Source organism: Coregonus lavaretus (genome assembly GCF_964263955.1).
Source record: "Coregonus lavaretus genome assembly, chromosome: 10".
Classification (NCBI taxonomy): Eukaryota; Metazoa; Chordata; class Actinopteri; order Salmoniformes; family Salmonidae; genus Coregonus; species Coregonus lavaretus.
The window spans coordinates 51,199,603-51,221,937 of NC_139997.1; the positions used below are offsets into that span (position 1 = coordinate 51,199,603).

General features: G+C 43.1%; 1 protein-coding gene across 1 annotated transcript in view; it reads left to right on the top strand.

Moving 5' to 3' along the window:
• Positions 1 to 537: 537 nt before the first annotated feature.
• The window catches only part of LOC311135702 (follistatin-related protein 4-like), a gene marked incomplete at both ends in the record, with an annotated part of 192,998 nt that continues 171,200 nt past the window's right edge, over positions 538 to 22,335 (top strand). Inside the window, 2 exons of the mRNA XM_084169722.1 lie at positions 538 to 681; positions 18,235 to 18,268. Of these exons, the coding sequence (XP_084025848.1) occupies positions 538 to 681; positions 18,235 to 18,268 (178 nt within the window). The remainder of the gene's footprint in view (positions 682 to 18,234; positions 18,269 to 22,335) is intronic.

A 22,335-nucleotide genomic window follows, 5' to 3' on the forward strand; every position in this document is an offset into this window, starting at 1 on the left:
CTACAGCCTCAATGTATTTACATAGCATGGGCCTATGGTTGCAGGAAACACTGTTTATACAGAAACTGCCCACACATTGATGAGTCACTCTAAAATGCAACCCTGTATCACCATGAATGAATACACTTTACTCCGCAAAATCCTCAACCATCCAGCTACCACAGAGAAAAACACTCTCAAAAAACTCAAAGCAACTAGATATTCTTTCACAGGAATATGATAGTTTGGAGAGTCACATTACCAGCCAACTAAGCAGAGGGCTCCTCTGAGCTCTGAGTTAGTGCCTTTTATCCAGATTAATGAGGCGGTTCTAAGTTGTCATCTTGTGAAAGAGGGACCTGCTCTGCACTGTTGTACTGCGCTATACTGCTGTACTGTGCTATGTTGTACTGCACTGTACAGTGCTATACTGTACCGTTTCTGTACTGTACTGTGCTGTAAATTGCTGCACTGTTCTATGCTGTGAGTGAGGGGCAGTAGTCAGTCAGTCAGGCGCAGCGGTGTGACAATTCTTGTCATGCTCTTTTTCCTGACAGGATGACACTGATGGGTTGGCTGTGTGTTTGGGCACTTCCTGTCCTGCTTGGAACCGCTGTCTCTGTCTGCTGGTTGGCTGAAGGGAGCAGGAGTATGGATACAGCAAACACAGCAGAGGACACCTCCCAGGGACCACAGACCAGGGTAAACATACAGTATGCGTCTCTCTCTGTGTATCTCTGTCTCTTTCTGTCACTCGCTCTGTCACCCTCTTTCTGTCACTCGCTCTGTCACCCTCTTTCTCTTTCTCTCTTTCTAGACTCTCTATCACCCTCAACCACTCTCTGTCTGCCTGTCTGCTGTATAAATCTCTCTGTCTGCCTGTCCTGCTGTATAAATCTCTCTGTCTGCCTGTCTGCTGTATAAATCTCTCTGTCTGCCTGTCTGCTGTATAAATCTCTCTGTCTGCCTGTCTGCTATATAAATCTCTCTGTCTGCCTGTCCTGCTGTATAAATCTCTATGTCTGCCTGTCTGCTGTATAAATCTCTCTGTCTGCCTGTCTGCTATATAAATCTCTCTGTCTGCCTGTCCTGCTGTATAAATCTCTCTGTCTGCCTGTCCTGCTATATACATCTCTCTGTCTGCCTGTCCTGCTGTATAAATCTCTCTGTCTGCCTGCCTGCTATATAAATCTCTCTGTCTGCCTGTCTGGTATATAAATCTCTCTGTCTGCCTGTCTGCCGTATAAATCTCTCTGTCTGCCTGTCCTGCTGTATAAATCTCTCTGTCTGCCTGTCTGCTGTATAAATCTGTCTGCCTGTCTGTTATTCTTCTCTCTGTCTGCCTTTAGAAGCCCCTTTATCTTTGCATCTGTCTGATTCTCCTCCTCTTCCCCTCTCTTTCACCCCAGCTCCCCAGAAATTATTGTATGCTTTGCATGACAAAGCTTAAATAAAAAGATAGTGTCTTAATAGGGCGTTGGGCCACCACGAGCCTCCAGAACAGCTGCAATGCACCTTGGCATAGATTGTCTGGAACTCCATTGGAGGGATGCGACACCATTCTTCCAAGATATATTCCATGACTTGGAGTTTGGTTGATGGTGGTGGAAAATGCTGTCTCAGGCGCCGCTCCAGAATCTCCCATAAGTGTTCCATTGGGTTGAGATCTGGTCACTGAGACGGCCATGGCATATGGTTTACATCGTTTTCATGCTCATCAAACAATTCAGTGACCACTAGTGCCCTGTGGATGGGTGCATTGTCATCCTATGGGGGCATAGCCATGGTATCCAAAATAATGGCCTGCCCAGAATTTTTATAAATGACCCTAAGTATGATAGGAGGTTAATTGCTTAATTAACTCAGGAACCACACCTGTGTGTAAGAACCTGCTTTCAATATACATTGTGTTCCTCATTTACTGAAGTGCTTCCATTATTTTGGCCATTACCTGTACATAGCACAATTGTTGCAGTTGAATTCAGAAGACATTGAAATACTCTTCACGCTCAACATGGGTATTTGAGTGTTTGTGTCCTTATGTGGTTTGCAGGTGGTCTTGACAGAGGATTGTGTAGTAACCTTGCAATCACAGGCGTCATACATCTTACCTGTCTCTCTCTCCACCGAGGAGAGCTGGCTCAGTTGGCTGCAGAGTGTGTTCATCAATTACCCAGCAGAAAAATTCACAAGGACACTCTTTTGTCACGCTATCATTTGTCTCTTTCAAATGTTGTTCAGAATATTTTGCATGTACACACATTTGCCTGACAATCACTTCTCTGGTATGGGTTTACTTTATACCTATGAGCCAGGCCTAAAACCCATTAGCTTCCTCCCAGAAGTGTCCCCCAATTTTCATATTTCATGCTGGTCTGGATTGAAGCTTGAAAGGGGAAGTGACAATGTCTGGTTGTGATGCGTGAACACAGCTTTTGGTAGAGATGTGTGAAGTTCTATTGTAGATTAGACAATTAATCACACAGGTGAAATCATTATAAGCCCTCCCTCCCCCAAAACCCAGAATCAATTGTCCCACAGAGCATCTAGGAAACAGTGTGTTGTCCACCCCCACCCCCCACCTGTCTCCCAATTCTTTGTGAAAATAATCATTCTGCACCCCTCTAGTCTGTTCTTGCAGTTGGCCTAGCTGGCCTGTGGGGTGCCACCGTGCCAAGTTGGCAGCCAGCAGAAGAATGTCATCGCTCAGGCGGTTCTGTTCTGTCCTCTTAAATGCCTCAATGCAAACAACACATTTCCTGGCATCCCCATCTATCCCAGGAAATGGGAACTCAAAAGCAGTCAATTGGCATAGGAGTTTAAAGTCAACCCTGGGGTGGTGGATAGGACTGCATCAATATGCAACAGAGCAGGAGCCTTCAGGGTTGAAAAAATGAATAAAATGAAGCCACCCTGGCCAGTATACACCAGAAACAATGATAAATGTAAACAAACACATGTCACTGAAACAAACTTTGACTGTCAATCCTTACTGGAACCTTGATAGACTGAGACAGATGTACAAAGTTTCCTGAGGGTAATTGTTGGGTAAATAATGAGCTGACAAATCCCAGGCAGAGCCTCCATTGTCCTGGTTAAGTTACAGCACCTGGGGCGACTGGAGAGGAGCCACCATGCTAGGCCATCAGGCCACCTGGCTCTGGTAAGGTCAGCCATCAGGCATCAGCCACCCTCACTCTCATATTCCCATTTTAACCTATGGCATCATGGAACCTCACATAACAGCCTCGCCCCTCACAAAGCCATATCTCAGAATCAAATTCAAATGTAACCTTTTGGATTATAAGCATGATTCGCTCCGCAGAGAGGGGGATGAGAATAAACAATACAACGGAGGAGAGGATGGAAAATAGGAAATATAATTGAGACGGTATTTAGGGTACACGGGAAAGATTAGGATGGATAAGAGAGAGGATGAATTTGGGAAATAGTAACGTTTGAGATTAGCATGATACAGTGCTTACCCACTCAAGCTTGTATTCAAGACTTCAAGGCATGAGACCTACAGGGAATTCACTAAGACATCTCTATTTTGACATCCACAGTGGTATCGGCATTGAGTACTTACAGATGATGATATGCACATTGTTGCTTCTCAAACATACATACCAAACAGAAGAGACCAATATACACTACATTACCAAAAGTATGTGGACACCTGCTCGTCCAACATCTAATTCCAAAATCATGGGCATTAATATGGAGTTGGTCCCCCCCTTTCCTGCTAAAACAGCCTCCACTCTTCTGGGAAGGCTTTCCACTAGATGTTGGAACATTTCTGCGGGATTTGCTTCCATTCAGCCACGAGAGCATTAGTGATGTCGAACACGGGTGTTGGGCGATTAGGCCTGGCTCGCAGTCTGAGTTCCAATTCATCCCAAAGGTGGTCAATGGAGTTGAGGTCAGGGCTCTGTGCAGGCCAGTCAAGTTCTTCCACACAGATCTCAACAAACCATTTCTGTATGGACCTCGCTTTGTGCATGGGGGCATTGTCATGCTGAAACAGGAAAGGACCTTCCCCAAACTGTTGCCACAAAGTTGGAAGCACAGAATCGTCTAGAATGTCATTGTATGCTGTAGCGTTAAGATTCCTCTTTACTGGAACTAAGGGGCCTAGCCCGAACCATGAAAAACAGCCCCAGACCATTATTCATCCTCCACTAAACTTTACAGTTGGCACTATGCATCCGGGCAGGTGACGTTCTCCTGGCATCCGCCAAACCCAGATTCGTCCGTCGGACTGCCAGGTGGTGAAGTGTGATTCATCACTCCAGAGAACGCGTTTCCACTGCTCCAGAGTCAAATGGCGGCGAGCTTTACACCACTCCAGCCGACGCTTGGCATTGCGCATGGTGATCTTAGGCTTGTATGCGGCTGCTCGGCCATGGAAACCCATTTCATGAAGCTCCCGACTAACAGTTATTGTGCTGATGTTGCTTCCAGAGGCAGTTTGGAACTCAGTAGTGAGTGTTGCAACCGAGGACAGACAATTTTTACGCGCTACGCGCTTCAGCACTCGGCGGTCCCGTTCTGTGAGCTTGTGTGGCCTACCACTTCGCGACTGAGCCGTTGTTGCTCCTAGGCATTTCCACTTCACAATAACAGCACTTACAGGTGGCCGGGGCAGCTCTAGCAGGTCAGAAATGTGACAAACTGACTTGTTGGAAAGGTGGCATCCTATGACGGTGCCACGTTGAAAGTCACTGAGCTCTTCAGTAAGGCCATTCTACTGCCAATGTTTGTCTATGGAGATTGCATGGCTGTGTGCTCGATTTTATACACCTGTCAGCAACGGGTGTGGCTGAAATAGCAGAATCCACTAATTTGAGTCCACATACTTTGTATAGATAGTGTATCTCTGTTCAGGCTTGTGTTTTTTCTCAGTTAGGCTTTGTAATGAATAAGCTACACTGAACAAAAATATACACGCAACATGTAAAGTGTTGGTACCATGAGCTGAAATAAAAGATCCCCGATATTTTCAGTATGCACAAAAAGCTTATTTCTCTCAAATTTTGTGCACAAATTTGTTTACATCCCTGTTAGTGAGCATTTCTCCTTTGCCAAGATAATCCATCCACCTGACAGGTGTGAAATATCAAACTAGCTTTTCTACCTACAAGAGTAGAATTGCTAGCTCTCCTCTCACGTTTAGCACAACACGCTCACGGGCTGTGTTGACTAGACTGACCTCCCTAGCTTCACAGCTCGACAGTCGAGAGACACGCTTTGTTTGTCGCTAGGCTATTAGTCACGAGGCATATGCTAGCTTGCTCACACTTTGCTTGAGGAATACAATTTCTCGGCGCCATGGAGCCTGCTACCGCTATACAGGGAGAACCTAGCAGGCCTCCTGCCTCCGCCCCAGCACCGGCACACCCATGCCCATGCAGGGCGATGATAGCAGGCAAGGATACACACCCCATGTGTATCACCTGCTTGGGTTTTGAGCATTCTATGGCATCCCTCGCTAACCCTAAGTTCTGCGTGCATTGTAGGGCACTGCCTGCAAACTCCATTCATCACAAGTGCGCAGAACAACTCCCAAACAAGACTCGTCACCCTCACAGGCTTCTGGCGATGAGGCTGACCCAAAACCCCTACCCTCCTGGGAGGAGGCTGACCCAAAACCCATACCCTCCTGGGAGGAGGCTATGGAATACGGGGCCCTCGATTCGTTGTATCAAAACAAAGAAGCGGACGAGGAGGACGAGAACTTTGATATCGATCAGGAAGAAATACTACAAATCGATTTAAGGAAGGGGAGGAAAAGGAAACTCAAGCCCACGGCTCAAGGCCCTTTTCTGCCCTCAGTGCGGCATTGGCACCCGACAAAAAAATCTGATTTATTGATGTCTGTAAATGGGCAGAAACCAGGCTTGGTATCGACTGGCCCGCACCCGTGGTCTCGCACCATCCCGGGGAAACAACTCTAACTGGGACAAATGTAACTGGGACAAGCCCCTGTCCAGCAAGTCCCAAACCAGGAACTTTGTTGGCATGGAGGAAATGGGCTTTGGCAAGCCGCCGGTGGTCCGAGCCATCACTGGCTAGCCACCTCAAACCCAGTGCGTCGTCTATGACTGGCACTGCTCTCCCTGGGAAGAAGGAGAGCTTCACTGTCTTCACCTGGTTAAATAAAGGTTAAATAAAAAATTTAAAAAAATATATTCCGAAAGGTCTACATGTCTGTGGCACATTCCGTATGGGCGTTGAATGTCCCTACTGCTGGCGTACCAGACCGATTGAGCACTCTCTTAGTCAAAGGCACAGCCAGCCAAGACCAGTGGGATGAGATCTGCGTCATTGCAGATCTTAACCTCCGAGCCTCCAGAGGTGCCATCCAAGGCTGTGGGTGCTCCATGAGCCTTGTGGTGGTGGGGGAGAGGGCCCAGTGGCTCAACTTGTCCAGCCTGTCGGACAAGGAAAAGGCAGATTTCCTTGATGCGCCTATCGTGTCAAAGATACTGTTTGGGTAAAGGTGAGAACTTCTGCTTGCCCAGTAGACCTTGCGGCACCAGGGTTTCTTACGTAACGCACAACCTCCAGCGAACCTACATTTCGGTTCTTCTAACAGAGGCCGAGAGTGGGGGAAGCGGCCCTTCACTGCTACCTCACCGGGGTCCCGCACACCTGATTCCCCTGGGGTACGTCCCCAGTGGTAGAGAGGGGCAGCCAACAGTTCACTCTGTGTCCTGGCCTGCCTCCTCTCGGGTGGAGCACAAACGTTCCATCACCATCGAAATAGGGGAGGCACATCTGTACTCCTCAAACCCTGCCCCTCGTGCAGCCGTTAATCTCTATGCATCCACTCACAGGAAAGACGGGGGCCTCTCACTCAACCTCTGAGTACCCCCCCCCCCCCCCCGTGCCACAGCTCTCCTGTCAGTGCTTTCACAAGCAACAATTTGCCAATCGCCACCAAGCACTGTCCCCAAAAGTATCTGTCACATCCAGGCATCTTGCCATGGGCACAGAGTCAACATAAGACAAATTAGTGTGCTCCGGCACCACTGGTGAGAGAGAGAGTCATCCGACTTGTGGGGCGACTCTCTGCAAGAGCAGGGAACTGGAGCGCATGCGCAGTCCAGCCCTGGGTCTTGTCAACAGTCACAAAGGGATACAGACTGCAGTTCACTATTCGCTATGAATCCACCTGTTTTAAACTGAGTTTTAGTTTCAACATGTCAGATATAGATATATTGAGTTTGCATCCCAATATTACACTTCATGTACATCACCAAAGACTGAAATATAACTAAACTGTTTGACATAGAAACACCGGATTTTTGCTGTTTAAAAAAAGTAATCTTAATTAACTATGACATTATGAATGTATTAATAACAGTCCACCCATGAGGGCGCTTTTGGTCATTGACCGCAGGAAGGCACTACGCAAAGGGGCTATCAGAGCAAAACCAACAGTGACTGGTTCACTTCAGTTGACCTTAATATTAATATTAGAGATTGCGCACCAACTGTTGTTGACAAAGAGACATACTCTCCTCTGCTCACCGGATTCAGCTGTTCTGTTCTGCCGATGTATAGAAAAAACAGCTAGATTTATATTTTCCATGTCCTTGTTCAGCCACAACTCAGTGAAACATAGGATATTACAGTTCTTCAGATCACGTTGATAGGATAGTCTCGAACAGAGCTCATCCAGTTTGTTCTCCAGTGATTGCACATTTGCCATTAGAACGGAAGGTAATAGCAACTTATCCACTCGCCATCGCAGTCTCTATAGATATCTTGCAAGCCGACCCCTATAGCGCCGCCTTCGCCTCCTCCGAGTGACTGGGATTTGGTCTGGGATGAGCATTATGTCCTTTGCCTCCGATTCATTGAAATAGAAGTCCTCATCCAAATCGACGTTAGTAATTGCTGTTTTGATGTCCAGAAAAAAGTTATTTCCAGTCATATGAAACAATGGCCAAAACATTATGTACCAAAAAAGTTTGGATCAGTGCACAAAATAGCAAGAGCATGTAAAATGGCGGCCATCCCCTCCCGCGCCATTATACCATCAATCCACTTTACTAACACAAGCTCACCAGTAGAACTAACTACACTGCTGAACCTTTAAGATAAAATCATGCAAATAGGCATTTTTGCTTGATAACGCAAATCATTGTTTGTAGGTCTTCCATTTAAACACAATGGGGACATACTTGCGAACATTACAAAAAGTGTACTATTTAGTTTACCGAGTGGCTGCGGATCCAACTTTTCCGGGATATTTAGTCCACTGCACTTCCCGAAGCTTCTGCTCTTGTGCGGATCACGTTCTGCACATGTGTATATTCTCTATGCGCAGAGAACTGGCCACTCAGGCGAACGGTCATGGTGCTCGTTTAATAAAGTTATATCAAAGTTCAATCAATGTCTGCAAGATCACATAATGATCACAGTATTCTACATAACAGAGCAGAATATAATAGCCAAGTATAACATTTCTGTAAGACAAAAATACCACCACATTCTTCTCTCGTGGCCAAAACTCAACAGCATGCGCCACTAGGCAAAATACACAGGTAGGCTATTCTACATTCCCCACAAAGGAAGTTACCGCTAGGCTTGGGCGGTATCCAGATTGTCATACTGTACCTTCATACTGACCTTGTGCCATACTGGGATATTCGGTAATACCGGCACTGAACACAAGGGGCGCAATCTTAAAACCCCACTGGGCCTCTGTGATCTGAAAGTTAGAAATGCTAACAAGTACAAGTACAATCCGATAGAGAATGCTAACTAAATGCTAACGAGCGGATTGCGAACATTTTATACAGTCTCTGACCTAAACTATTTGTAGGACAGACATAAAGTTATACAAGTAACAAAAAATGCTACTCACAGTTTGCTGCATGCACAAAATAAATATTAGACAGCAAGGCTCTTGATCCAGGAGGGGATTCTCTGCTGTTAGCAAGTGAAGCTTGATTTTGGAAGAAGCTAACACTTTAGCAAACCAAATGCAACTACAGAGCATTTAGCACATTTTAGACAGTTAACTTAATAGCTAAGATATCTAGCTGGCAAACATTTAATTGTGAATTCCATACTGTAACTAGCTAGATCATCTGGCGCGTGCTGCACAACAGTGAGTGACTCACAAGGCTCCGGTCTCTCATTGTTGTGTGCTTGTAAACAAACACCACGTGACTGGGGACTACTGTTAAGCTTCAGAATGAAACATTCTGTGACCGGTGAAATGAAGAACGCAATCTTCTTTATCTCCCTAATGTATTGCACAAGTTGACTGCAAGTATTTACTTTAAAAGTTGCTACAAATATTCAAATGTATAAAAAAAACGTATAAGAAATAGTTTCAATGATATTGACGGTATTGAAAAACCATCCCGTATAGCTATTTCCAAATAACCCGGTATACGGTATGTAAATAAGTCACACTTATACATTGTAATTTTTGATTTACCTGATATAGTCAGATGGCTAACATGTGATGTCTGCGGATGCGTCTTCTAGCCAAGATATGAAATGGAATCATAATTCACTGTAGCGCATATAAAGCACACACAACAGCTACTGGTGGGTCCATGATGACTGAAAACACAACCGTGGGAAGGAGTGACCCATTTCCAGGCAAGAGCGGTCCATTTAAAATTAATTCATTCTTCCCTTGCCCCGCAGTGGTCTAAGGCACGCTGACACGGTCACCAGGTGTACAGTGTTTCCTCCAACACATTGGTGGGGCTGGCTTCCGGGTTAAGCGGGCATTGTGTCAAGAAGCGGCTCGGTTGGGTTGTGTTTCGGAGGACGCACGGCTCTCGACCTTCGCCTGTCCCGTGTCCGTAGGGGAGTTGCAGTGATGGGACAAGACTGTAACTACCAATTGGATACCACGAAATTGGGGAGAAAAAGGGGTTAAAAAATATATATTCCCTAACGCCTTGCCCTGCAAGTGTCAACTCGTCAGACGTCATGATACGTCATCAGAATTGTCCACTTAATTTGAGGGCTGAGGGGAGAGGGTGTGTCTTTTAAGTGTTTGGAATGCAGCCTAGAAATGCACACGTTTTGTGCTCTTGTAGGAAACAATCACTCCCCCATTGCTGACTACAAATGATCTATAACAGGGCTAATAACTCACTAACTAGCAAAGGATATGTACAAATGTACACATGTCACAAGCACATCTACTCATGACCGCTCATGCTGTAAAAAATGAGGTTCAAAGTGAATGGCACAGATCCATTTATGGAAATTGTCTATTTGCATGTAGGCCTACTGCAGCTCTGATTGGTTATGGCACACTGGTCTGTGTAGAGTACGGCCTGTTGTCAGTTAAATAGAATCCTACTCCGATGCGTTCTGCCTACAACAAAATCTCTTGCATAGTTTTTTGTTTCGGTATGTTGCATTGAAAGTGGCTAATATTGTGTTGCTTCGATCACAATTCCCACAGTAAAGGGAAACGTTGATAGTGTTAACTAACGGGGAAAACTCTAGAAAGTTGAGTGAAGTTCAATCTTGTGCTTCTCTGCTCATGCTGATATTTCATCTGCGGTAGTCCCGGGGAGCTGCGCATAGTTTAGAGGGAACATTGCTCATGATGTGTATTTGCACTTGGACTGGATAGGCTACTATGATAAGCAGAATATTAGCAGCACTGGGTGCGCAGAGCGGCGAGGGTTCTGTTCTCTAGCAGTGGGAAGAACCGCCACATCAGCTGGTGAGCTGTTGGCAGACAGACAGGCAGGCTCTGCTCCGGTTCCGCCACCCAATCAGTAGGCCACACATCGTGCAAGCGATTCACTTGCTTCCCTGTAACCACCAGTCACCAGCCTACTATTTAGCTTTGCCTGGTTAAGAAACACAAACTGCTTTTACGAAATTGAAAACATGAGTATTGAATTGAATCGTAAAACAACAGTCTAGCTATTAGTCTCTCTCTCCCCTTGAGTATAGTAAAGTAGGCTGTCTTTGAATTTGTTGTCTATCTCTACCCTCCCAATTTCCACCCTGCATCCCATAGCCAGGTTCTGACAAGTCTTCCTTTAGATTTCACTCTGCAATAAAAAACCTACACAAATATCAGTGGGCGATTACAAAAAAGTAGCTGAGAGCCTGTTACAATTACTGGTCAATCTCCCAGGAGCAATAGCCAATTTAGTCTAGTGACCATTTATCCCTTCAAAACATCATTACTGATTTGACATAACTATTGAACATTATATTAAAATAAAATGTGTGTGAGCCTATGTATGAATGACTTCATATTGCAGGCAGTTATGACCATTGGGGAAGGAGGAAAATCTTTGCATTGCTTCAATGCTCACATGAAAATCTTCCTGCCAGCCCACCAGTAGTTGTTGCTGGGCAGATTTCTCCTACCCGGCAGTACAAGTGAAAAAACAGCAGTAACCGGACTCGAGGTTTAGTGACTCGACTACAACACTGCCCAGAGCCATTATATTAAGTAGATCTCAAACTAATTCTCACGCTGGAGGTGTTTCCAGGTTACTACCAGACAGGCAATGACATGGACGGCAAGTCGGCGGCAGTCTGGTGGAAAGTTGTCCACTCTATGAGTGGAGTGGCCTGGGCATGTGGCTCCATATTAGTAGTGAGCATGCATCCTCTCTTAGCCTGACCTGTCTTGCCCTCCCATAGGAAAGCGATTAGCACTTTAATTAGGGAAATATCTGGGCATGTAAGAAGCTCTTAAAAACTCTGTGGAACTCTTTTGTCTCCCTCCATCTCCAGGAAGTATGGCACTGTAATTACAATTAATAGGAACACTTAGAGGACAAATCATGCCAGTAAATATCAGGGAAAGCATGCAGCACGATGCCCAACTCTCCCACTAATGACACAAATGGAATGCAGGGGGAACTTAGAATTCAGGGGAAAGTAATTTGTCAGTTGAGATTTTCCAGAATTTTCTGCTGCCGGAAAGTTCCAGTTACTTTAGTATTAGTCAGAGTAAGGTCTTGCATTGTATTCATTAAAATTGTCAGATTGGAAGGTATATTTTTGCTTATTTCCTATATCAACTGATGGGCACACAACACAATTAGATAGGTCTATGAATATAGTGCTACTTGATTTCTACCATTTCTGAACAGATTTCTCATTAACATACCAGTCACATACTTACTGTAGCTTTGTGTGCTAGCCTTGTGTGAATTCAATCTGATACAGTGCCTTCAGAAAGTATTCATACCCCTTTAATTATTCCACATTTTGTTGTGTTACAGCCTGAATTAAAAATTTATCAAATAGATGTATCTCTCATCCATCTACACACAATACCCCATAATGACAAAGTGAAAACATGTTTTTAGAAATGTTTGCACATTTATTGGAAAGGAAATACTTGCCTCCTGTAGCTCAGTTGGTAGAGCATGGCGCTTGCAACGCCAGGGTTGTGGGTTCGATTCCCACGGGGGGACAGTATGAAAAATGTGTGCACTCACTAACTGTAAGTCACTCTGGATAAGAGCGTCTGCTAAATTACTAAAATGTAAAATGAAATACAGAAATATCGCATTTATATACAGTACCAGTCAAATGTTTGGACACCCCTACTCAATCCAGGGTTTGTTAAAAGTTAATTTGTGGAATTTATTTCGTTCTTAATGCGTTTGAGATAATCAGTTGTGTTGTGACAAAGTAGTGGTGGTATACAGAAGATAGCCCTATTTGGTAAAAGACCAAGTCCATTTTATGGCAAGAACAGCTCAAATAAGCAAAGAGAAACGACAGTCCATCATTACTTTAAGACATGAAGGTCAGTCAATACGGACATTTCAAGAACTTTGAAAGTTTCTTCAAGTGCAGTCGCAAAAACCATCAAGCACTATAATGAAACTGTCTTTCGTGAGGACCGCCACAGGAAAGTAAGACCCAGAGTCACCTCTGCTGCAGAGGATAAGTTAATTAGAGTTAACTGCACCTCAGATTGCAGCACAAATAAATGCTTCACAGAGTTCAAGTAACAGACACATCTCAACATCAACTGTTCAGAGGAGACTGTGTGAATCAGGCCTTCATGGTCGAATTGCTGCAAGGAAACCACTACTAAAGGACACCAATAATAAGAAGAGACTTGCTTGGGCCAAGAAACACAAGCAATGGACATTAGACCGGTGGAAATCTGTCTTTTGGTCTGATGAGTCTAAATTTGAGATTTTTGGATCCAACCGCCGTGTCTTTGTGAGATGCAAAGTAGGTGAACGGATGATCTCCGCATTTGTGGTTCCCACCGTGAAGCATGGAGGAGGAGGTGTGATGGTGTGGGGGTGCTTTGCTGGTGACACTGTTTGTGATTTATTTAGAATTCAAGACACACTTAACCAGCATGGCTACCACAGCATTCTGCAGCAATATGCCATCCCATCTGGTTTGCGCTGAATGGGACTATCATTTGTTTTTCAACAGGACAATGACCCAAAACACACCTCCAGGCTGTGTAAGGGCTATTTGACTAAGAAGGAGAGTGATTTGTTGCTGCATCAGATGACCTGGCCTCCACAATCACCCGACCTCAACCCAATTGAGATGGTTTGGGATGAGTTGGACCGCAGAGTGAAGGAAAAGCAGCCAACAAGTGCTTAGTATATGTGGGAACTCCTTCAAGACTGTTGGAAAAGCATTCCAGGTGAAGCTGGTTGAGAGAATGCCAAGAGTGTGCAAAGCTGTCATCAAGGCAAAAGATGGCTACTTTGAAGAATATAAAATATATTTTGATTTGTTTAACACTTTTTTGGTTACTACATGATTCCATATGTGTTATTTCATAGTTTTGATGTCTTCACTATTATTCTACAATGTAGAAAATAGTAAAAATAAAGAAAAACCCTTGAATGAGTAGGTGTGTCCACACTTTTGACTGGTACTTTAAGTATTCACACCCCTTTGCTATGACACTCCAAATTGAGCTCCGGTGCATCCAATTTTCTTTGATCATCCTTGAGATGTCACTACAACTTGATTGGAGTCCACCCATGGCCAATTCAATTGTTTAGATATGATTTAGAAAGAAACACACCTGTCTATACTGTAAAAGGTCCCACAGTTCACAGTGCATGTCTGAGCAGAAACTATACCAAGTCCAAAGAACTGTCCGTAGATCCCTGCGATAGAATTGTGATAAGGCATATATCCGGGGAAGGGTATAAAACAATTGAATTGAATTGAACGTTTCTAAGAGTAAAGTGGTCTCCATAATTGGGAATTGAAAAAATATCGAACTACCCAGACTCTGCCTAGAGCTGGCCGTCCAACCACTCTGACAGAACTACATAGTTCCTTGGCTGAGATGGGAGAACCTGCCAGAAGGAAAACAATCTCTACAGCACTTCACCAACCTGGGCTTTATGGTTGAGTGGCCAGATAGAAGCGACTCCTGAGAAAAAGGTACATGACAGCACGCCTGGAGTTTGCATAAAGGCACGTGAAAGACTCTGAGAGCATAAGGCAAAATATTTTATAGTCCGATGAGAAAAAATGTGAACTCCTTGGCCTGAATGCAAAGCGCTATGTCTGGAGAAAACCAGACACAGCTCATCACCCGTCTAACACCATCCCTATGCTATGGGGATGTTTTTCACCGGCATGGACTGGGAGACTAGTAAGGATAGAGGGAACAATGAATGGAGCCAAATGCAGGCAAATCCTTGATGAAAACCTGATTCAGAGTGCAAACGACCTTAGACTGGGACAAAGAATTACATTCCAACAGGACAATGACCCCAAGCATACAGCCAAAGCAATGCTGGAATTGCTTCAGAACAAGAATGTAAAAGTCCTTGAGTGGCTCAGCCAAAGCCCAGACTTGAAGATTGCTGTTCACTGCCGCTCCCCATCTAACTTAACAGAGCTTGAGAAAATTTTCAAGGAAGAATGGGAGAAAATCCCAAAATCCAGATGAGCAAAGCTGATACAGACATATCCAAGACAACTCAAAGCTCTAATCGCCGCCAAAGGTGCTTCTACAAAGTATTGACTCAGGGGCGTGAATACTTACAGTTGAAGTCGGAAGTTTACATACACCTTAGCCAAATACATTTAAACTCAGTTTTTCACAATTCCTGACATTTAATCCTAGTAAAAATTCCCTGTCTTAGGTCAGTTAGGATCACCACTTTATTTTAAGAATGTGAAATGTCAGAATAATAGTAGATAGAATTATTTATTTCAGTTTTTATTTCTTTCATCACATTCCCAGTGGGTCAGAAGTTAACATACACTCAATTAGTAATTGGTAGCATTGCCTTTCAATTGTTTAACTTGGGTCAAACGTTTCGGGTAGCCTTCCACAAGATTCCCACTATAAGTTGGGTGAATTTTGGCCCATTCCTCCTGACAGAGCTGGTATAACTGAGTCAGGTTTGTAGGCCTCCTTGCTTCCACACGCTTTTTCAGTTCTGCCCACAAATGTTTTATAGGATTGAGGTCAGGGCTATGTGATGGCCACTCCAATACCTTGACTTTGTTGTCCTCAAGTCATTTTGCCACAACATTGTCCATTTGGAAGACCCATTTGCGACCAAGCTTTAACTTCCTGACTGATGTCTTGAGATGCTGCTTCAGTATATCCACATAATTTTCCTTCCTCATGATGCCATCTATTTTGTGAAGTGCACCAGTTCCTCCTGCAGCAAAGCACCCCCACAGCATGATGCTGCCACCCCCATGCTTCACGGTTGGGATGGTGTTCTTGGGCTTGCAATCTACCCCCTTTTTCCTCCAAACATAACGATGGTCATTATGGCCTAACAGTTCTATTTTTGTTTCATCATACCAGAGGACATTTCTTCAAGAAGTACGATCTTTGTCCCCATGTGCAGTTGCAAACCATAGTCTGGCTTTTTTATGGCGGTTTTGGAGCATTGGCTTCTTCCTTGCTCAGCGGCCTTTCAGGTTATGTCGATATAGGACTCGTTTTGTGGATTTAGATACTTTTGTACCTGTTTCCTCCAGCATCTTCACAAGGTCCTTTGCTGTTGTTCTGGGAGTGATTTGCACTTTTCGCACCAAAGTACGTTCATCTCTAGGAGACAGAACGCGTTTCCTTCCTGAGCGGTATGACGGCTGTGTGGTCGCATGGTGTTTATACTTGCATACTATTGTTTGTACAGATGAACGTGGTACCTTCAGGCGTTTGGAAATTGCTCCCAAGGATGAACCAGACTTGTGGAGGTCTACAATTTTTTTTCTGAGGTCTTGGCTGATTTCTTTTTTTCCCATGATGTCAAGCAAAGAGGCACTGAGTTAGAAGGTAGGCCTTGAAATACATCCACTGGTACACCTTCAGTTGACTCAAATGATGTCAATTAGCCTATCAGAAGCTTCTAAAGCAATGACATCATTTTCTGGAATTTTCCAAGCTGTTTAAAGGCACAGTCAACTTAGTGTATGTAAACTTCTGACCCACTGGAATTGTGATACAGTGAATTATAAGTGAAATAATCTGTCTGTAAACAATTGTTGGAAAAATCACTTGTGTCATGCACAAAGTAAATGTCCTAACTGACTTGCCAAAACTATAGTTTGTTAACAAGAAACTTGTGGAGTGGTTGAAAAACGAGTTTTAATGACTCCAACCTAAGTGTATGTAAACTTCCGACTTCAACTGTATGTAAATTCATTTTTTGTATTTCATTTTCAATAAATTTGCAAACATTTCTAAATACATGTTTTCACTTTGTCATTATGGGTTATTGTGTGTAGATAGGTGAAAGAAATATATTTAATCCATTTTGAATTCAGTCTTTAACACAACAATAAATCAAGGGGTATGAATACTTTCTGAAGCCACTGTATACCCTTGGCAGTTGAAAGGTCTTTTCAATTTTATCTTCATAAGATGCAGGTATTCAACTAAGATTTATATTGTACAGTCTGCTCTTCCTTATCAGTCTAATGGTTGCCGGCCATCTGTCTGCTGTCGTCTGTGTGCTGTCTAGCAAGCTGATCTGGCACAGGTAGCTAAATCACACTGCTGGCTTAAATTAAAGAGAGTGGATAAGCATATGGACCTATGAATGAGATTGGCTGCACAGCACCCTTATAGGAGAGGAACAGAGGCAAAAGAGAGGCATATATTCTACCAGCATACATAATGATACAGCTTGGGCTGAATTGTCCTGCTGTTACAATTGTGCCTCTCCCCAAAGAAATGTTTGCATGGGTGCTGTGTGATGTTCAATTAAATCCAGAAAACACAGATATTGGTTAGCTGATTGAGTCTAGACCTAGAGTATTTCTCTGTGTCACTCTGTCCGCTCTTAGTTTCCTCAGTGGTTCCGAACGCAGTGACAGTCTCTAATCAACTGAACAAACAGGACCCTCTTGAAATTATGGAAGGCCCTTGATCAGTGCAAACGCTTTACTCTGCGACGAGGATTCACGAATGGCAATTAAGACAGGCAGATGGCATGAGAGGAGGGTTTGACTTGGCCCTAATCACACGGAAGCACATTCTGTTGAATGGCAGCGGTGTCTCTTCACAGTCTCCAAGGACCAAGGGCTCTCTGCTTCCGCTGCCAAGAAGGCTATCAGAAACATATGCTTTATCTGTCAAGCTCATTACAAGCCAGATTTAGAGAGAGGGACGCTATTTGTTGCATCACGTCAAATATGGTGGACAACAGCTGGCATGCAAAGATGTAAGAGGAGACATTGTTTTGGTTTCATGGGCTGTGTGTGGACATACAGTGAGTCCATGTTGTTAGCCTACTTACAATACATAAGCTGCATACTGTATGACATGGTTATCCATTGTTTTAAACCACTCAGCCTGCAATGATTCATTTAGGCTTCCTTACTGTGACCCTTCAGAGTGATTTCCATCTATTTCAATTCCCTGGCTCTTATTGTATTTGGCACTTTAATTATGCAGATATCTTTGCCTGGCAGTGAGGGACGTACATAATCCCAACAGCTGCTCTGAGAAGCCCAAAGTGTTCTTTGTTACGTGCACCGAGGATAAATATGAACTTCACAGGCATGGTGCTTCTTGCTTCTTGAGCTCTACATCATCCTGACAGATATCCAGGCAAACTGGGATGACACCTGCCATCTTGCAGTCTTGCCAAATGTAATTTTATGAGGGGGATGAATGAATTTACCCCGGAAACAGTGTAAAACTTTTCTCAGAGAGGAAAACACACATTACATGTTGCCCAACATTTTGCTGAGAAGCACACAAGGGTTTTGTCTGAGGCCCATAGTAACACTTTGTGTTGTTCTCTCTCTTTGCAGAAGAGTGGAGAAGCTGACAGGGTTGCCGATCCATGTAAGTACCCTGTAATCAACCAAACTGCACCACTTAAAACAGTATGTTATTTGATGGCAAAAACCTTTCATGTTGGTGCAGTTTATGTGAGCAGCATTGATAGTACATCCTTTATTTTCTCAAGGTTTTACATATAGTATCAAACCTACTTATACACTACTGACACACTGTGTGATGACTTCCTCATGTCTCTTGTGTTCAAGATGGTATTTTCAAATAACATGAGGGCGATTCCATGGCAGCATGGCCTGAAAATATTTTTGGTATCACAGATTGTTCTGGCGATTTACATAAACACTTCATTAGGAGGAAGAATGTTTAACATGCTTTTTACATTTGTATCACCATTTTGGGGGGGGGGGCAACAAGTCTTGCTGAGGCAGCAGACTTTGTGAAAATTAGTATTTGTGTCATTCTCAAAACTTTTGACCACGACTGTATTTATACTGAGATCATGTGACAGATCATGTGACACTTAGATTGCACACAGGTGGACTTTATGTAACTAATTATGTGACTTCTGAAGGTAATTGGTTGCACCAGATCTTATTTAGGGGCTCCATAGCAAAGGGGGTGAATACATGTGCACGCACCACTTTTCCGTTATAATTTATTTTGCATTTTTTGAAAAAAGTTATTTTTTGCATTTCACCAATTTTGACTATTTTGTGTATGTCCATTACATGAAATAAAAATCCATTTAAATTACAGGTTGTAATGCAACAAAATAGGAAAAAACGCCAAGGGGGATGAATACTTTTGCAAGGCACTGTAAGTTTCAAAACTAAATGCAAAGGTGCTAAAATATACAAAAGTAAAAGTATAAATCATTTCAAATTCCTTATTAATTAAACCAGATGGCACAATTGTTCTTGTTTTTTTTAATTTACATATAGCCAGGGGCATGCTCCAACACTCAGACATAATTTACAAACAAAGCATTTGAGTAAAGTAAAAGTTGTCAAAAATATAACTAGTAAAGTAAAAAAAACTTATTAAGTAGTACTTTAAAGTATTTTTTACTTAAGTACTTTACACCACTGTCCACGGCCCTATTAATTTTTTTATTTTTTAATTTTTTTGTAAAGGTATCTGTGACCAACATGCATATCTGTATTCCCTGTCATGTCAAATCCATCGATTAGGATAAATTAATTAATTTCAATTGAATGATTTCCTAATATGAACTGTAACTCATCTTTGAAATTGTTACATGTTGTGTTTATTTTTGTTCAGTACAGTTTCAATTTAAGGATCTCTCTTCCATACTGCTTTATGTACCATATTACAGCCAATCTCACTGTGCATTGGAATGTTATATTCAAATGTCCATTGGAATATAATATTCAAAGTGTGTTTTCCTGTACAGTATTTGTTGTTGATGTATTGTTTTGTTGCCCTCACAACCACCCTTTTGTGTATTATAGCACACAGGCTGTGTTTCTGACCTTAGAGTGGCCTTAAAATGGCCTAAGGTAAGGAGACCTCTCCCGGGTAACAAAATTTTTCATTGCCATTTAAGGACAGACCAACAGTGTTAGAATATGTTGGCATTATTTTCATGGCGTGGTGATCCATCTGTCTCCTGGGACTAATTATTCACTGTCTGTTTGTATGCTAAACTTCCCCACCTTCAAAAAAGCATGTGCTGGGTCTTTTATTCCTTGTAAGGGAATAACTACAGATCTCTCTCTCTCTCTCACCCTTTGGCTAACTGTTGCCTCGGTCTCTCCTCTCATTCTTTCTGTCTCTGCGTGGCAAGGTTTTTATTGTCGTGTCTGTGCTACTCACTTGGAGATGACGGCCTTAATCAAATTGTCCCGGTTTTGAGACGACAATATTACCTGGGAAAATTGTGGTGGTGCAAACATGGCATGGTGGTCTTCTGTCAGCTCAGACAGAAGTCATTAATAAATTACATTTTACCGGCTAACAGCAGAAAAGGTCAGGCTGTACAAAGAACAGAAACAGAATGAAATGTAATGTAATCACCAGATGTTTTCTCTCTTTTGTTTAGGTCATATGCAAAATGTATATTGTCCATTTATCTTATGAATAGGTGGTGATTAATTTGGCCTTGAGTGATTAATTTATGAACCTTTTACTGAGGATTAATCAGGGTTCGTTACCATCACAAATTAAAGAATGGGAAGAGGCAAACCAAGTTAAGCAGCCCTGTGGTTCATTTAGACGGTAATTGGGTGGGAATTAGATAGGGCAAGGCAGACAGTGGGACTCTCTAACAAGCTGTAAACGACTGGAGAGGTAGAGGCAGGAGGAGAGGAGAGTAGAGGAGGCTATCCTCACATATACCAAGGTGTGAGTGTTTTGTCATTAAACCGAGCCAGATAACCCATCTCCATTTAACTTTCGCAGATCTTCCTCCTTCGAAGTCTTAACACATTAAAATAATTCAAATTCAAAAGGAATGCAAAGTGTTATTGCTCCAAAACAGTCATGTTTCATCACATAATTTGCTGCCCTCTTTTTACTCATGTATAGGAGTTCTCAGTGAGCATTGGAAAAAGGCTACATCAGGGACCACGCGCTCCATTGCCTCCAAATAACACACACATTCTCTGTATGGCCTTCATTTAAACTTTTGGGAGCGATCCAGATAGACAGACTTTCAGGTTCTACTTCAAAGAGTCATCTCTAATAATTAAAACTGTCACTATTGATCATTTCACTACTGACAGATATAAGTCACTATCAGATAGTCACTTCATAAATCTCAAGAAATATGATTTCATTATGTTGAAGAACAATAAAGATTACTCAGCATAGAGTTCATAAAATACCGGGCAGAAATCACTTAGCCATCAGAAACTTAATCAAAATAGTTAAATATAATAGCCTTTTGTAAAATGCCTCCACCTTATAGACTTGTTAATACACTTAAAAGCCCTCTGAATGACTTCTGAGTTGTGATTTGCCCCATAAATGTTCTGATTTCCAAGTCCATTCTGATCAAGCCCAGGAATTACAAGCATACCCCAGCATCCCTATAATCAAATCAAGGAGTAGGTACAGTACCTCTTCCGTTCCTTGATTCGACTTAAATTATGAAAGTTAAAGGCAATGGGAGTTGTGCTAAAATCGTAATCTCTGTACTTAGCGTGCCCTGAGATCCAGTTGAAGGGCTTATGGAGGGCAGATCATACTCTCTGGGGATTTAGAGAACCTTACAGTGGCAGTGACACTCTGAATAGCACTTTACTCTGACTGGGGAGAACTGGGAGGAACGCTGCAGCGTCTGTTTGGGCTGAAGATATTAACACAGAACACGTTAAGATCGCAGAGAAAAATGACACAAAGATAGATGTTATTTTAAGGGGGGGGGGGGGTAAAAACAACCTTGCAACTTGGCTTTGATCTTTAAGCAGCTTGTGTTGACACTGAATTACAATGCTATTCTGCTTTACAAGGCTAAAAAGAGCTAACACTGCCATTATTTGCATACTTCAAAAAAGGATAAGACGACAATATCTCATTCAACAGATTAGGTTTGCAAGCACAAGTCATCATCGCGTGACACGAGCCTACCAGATGAGCAAAATTACTTATATGCTCGCTTCCAGGCAAGTAACACTGAAACAGGCATGAGAGCATCAGCTGTTCCGGACGACTGTGTGATCACGCTCTCCGTAGCCGATGTGAGTAAGACCTTTAAACAGTTCAACATTCACAAGGCCGCAGGGCCAGACGGAATTACCAGGATGTGTACTCCGAGCATGCGCTGACCAACTGGCAAGTGTCTTCACTGACATTTTCAACCTCTCCCTGTCTGAGTCTGTAATACCAACATGTTTCAAGCAGACCACCATAGTCCCTGTGCCCAAGAACACTAAGGTAACCTGCCTAAATAACTACCGACCGGTAGCACTCACATCTGTAGCCATGAAGTGCTTTGAAAGGCTGGTCATGGCTCACATCAACACCATTATCCCAGAAACCCTAGACCCACTCCAATTTGCATACCGCCCCAACAGATACACAGATGATGCAATCTCTATTGCGCTCCACACTGCCCTTTCACACCTGGACAAAAGGAACTCCTATGTGAG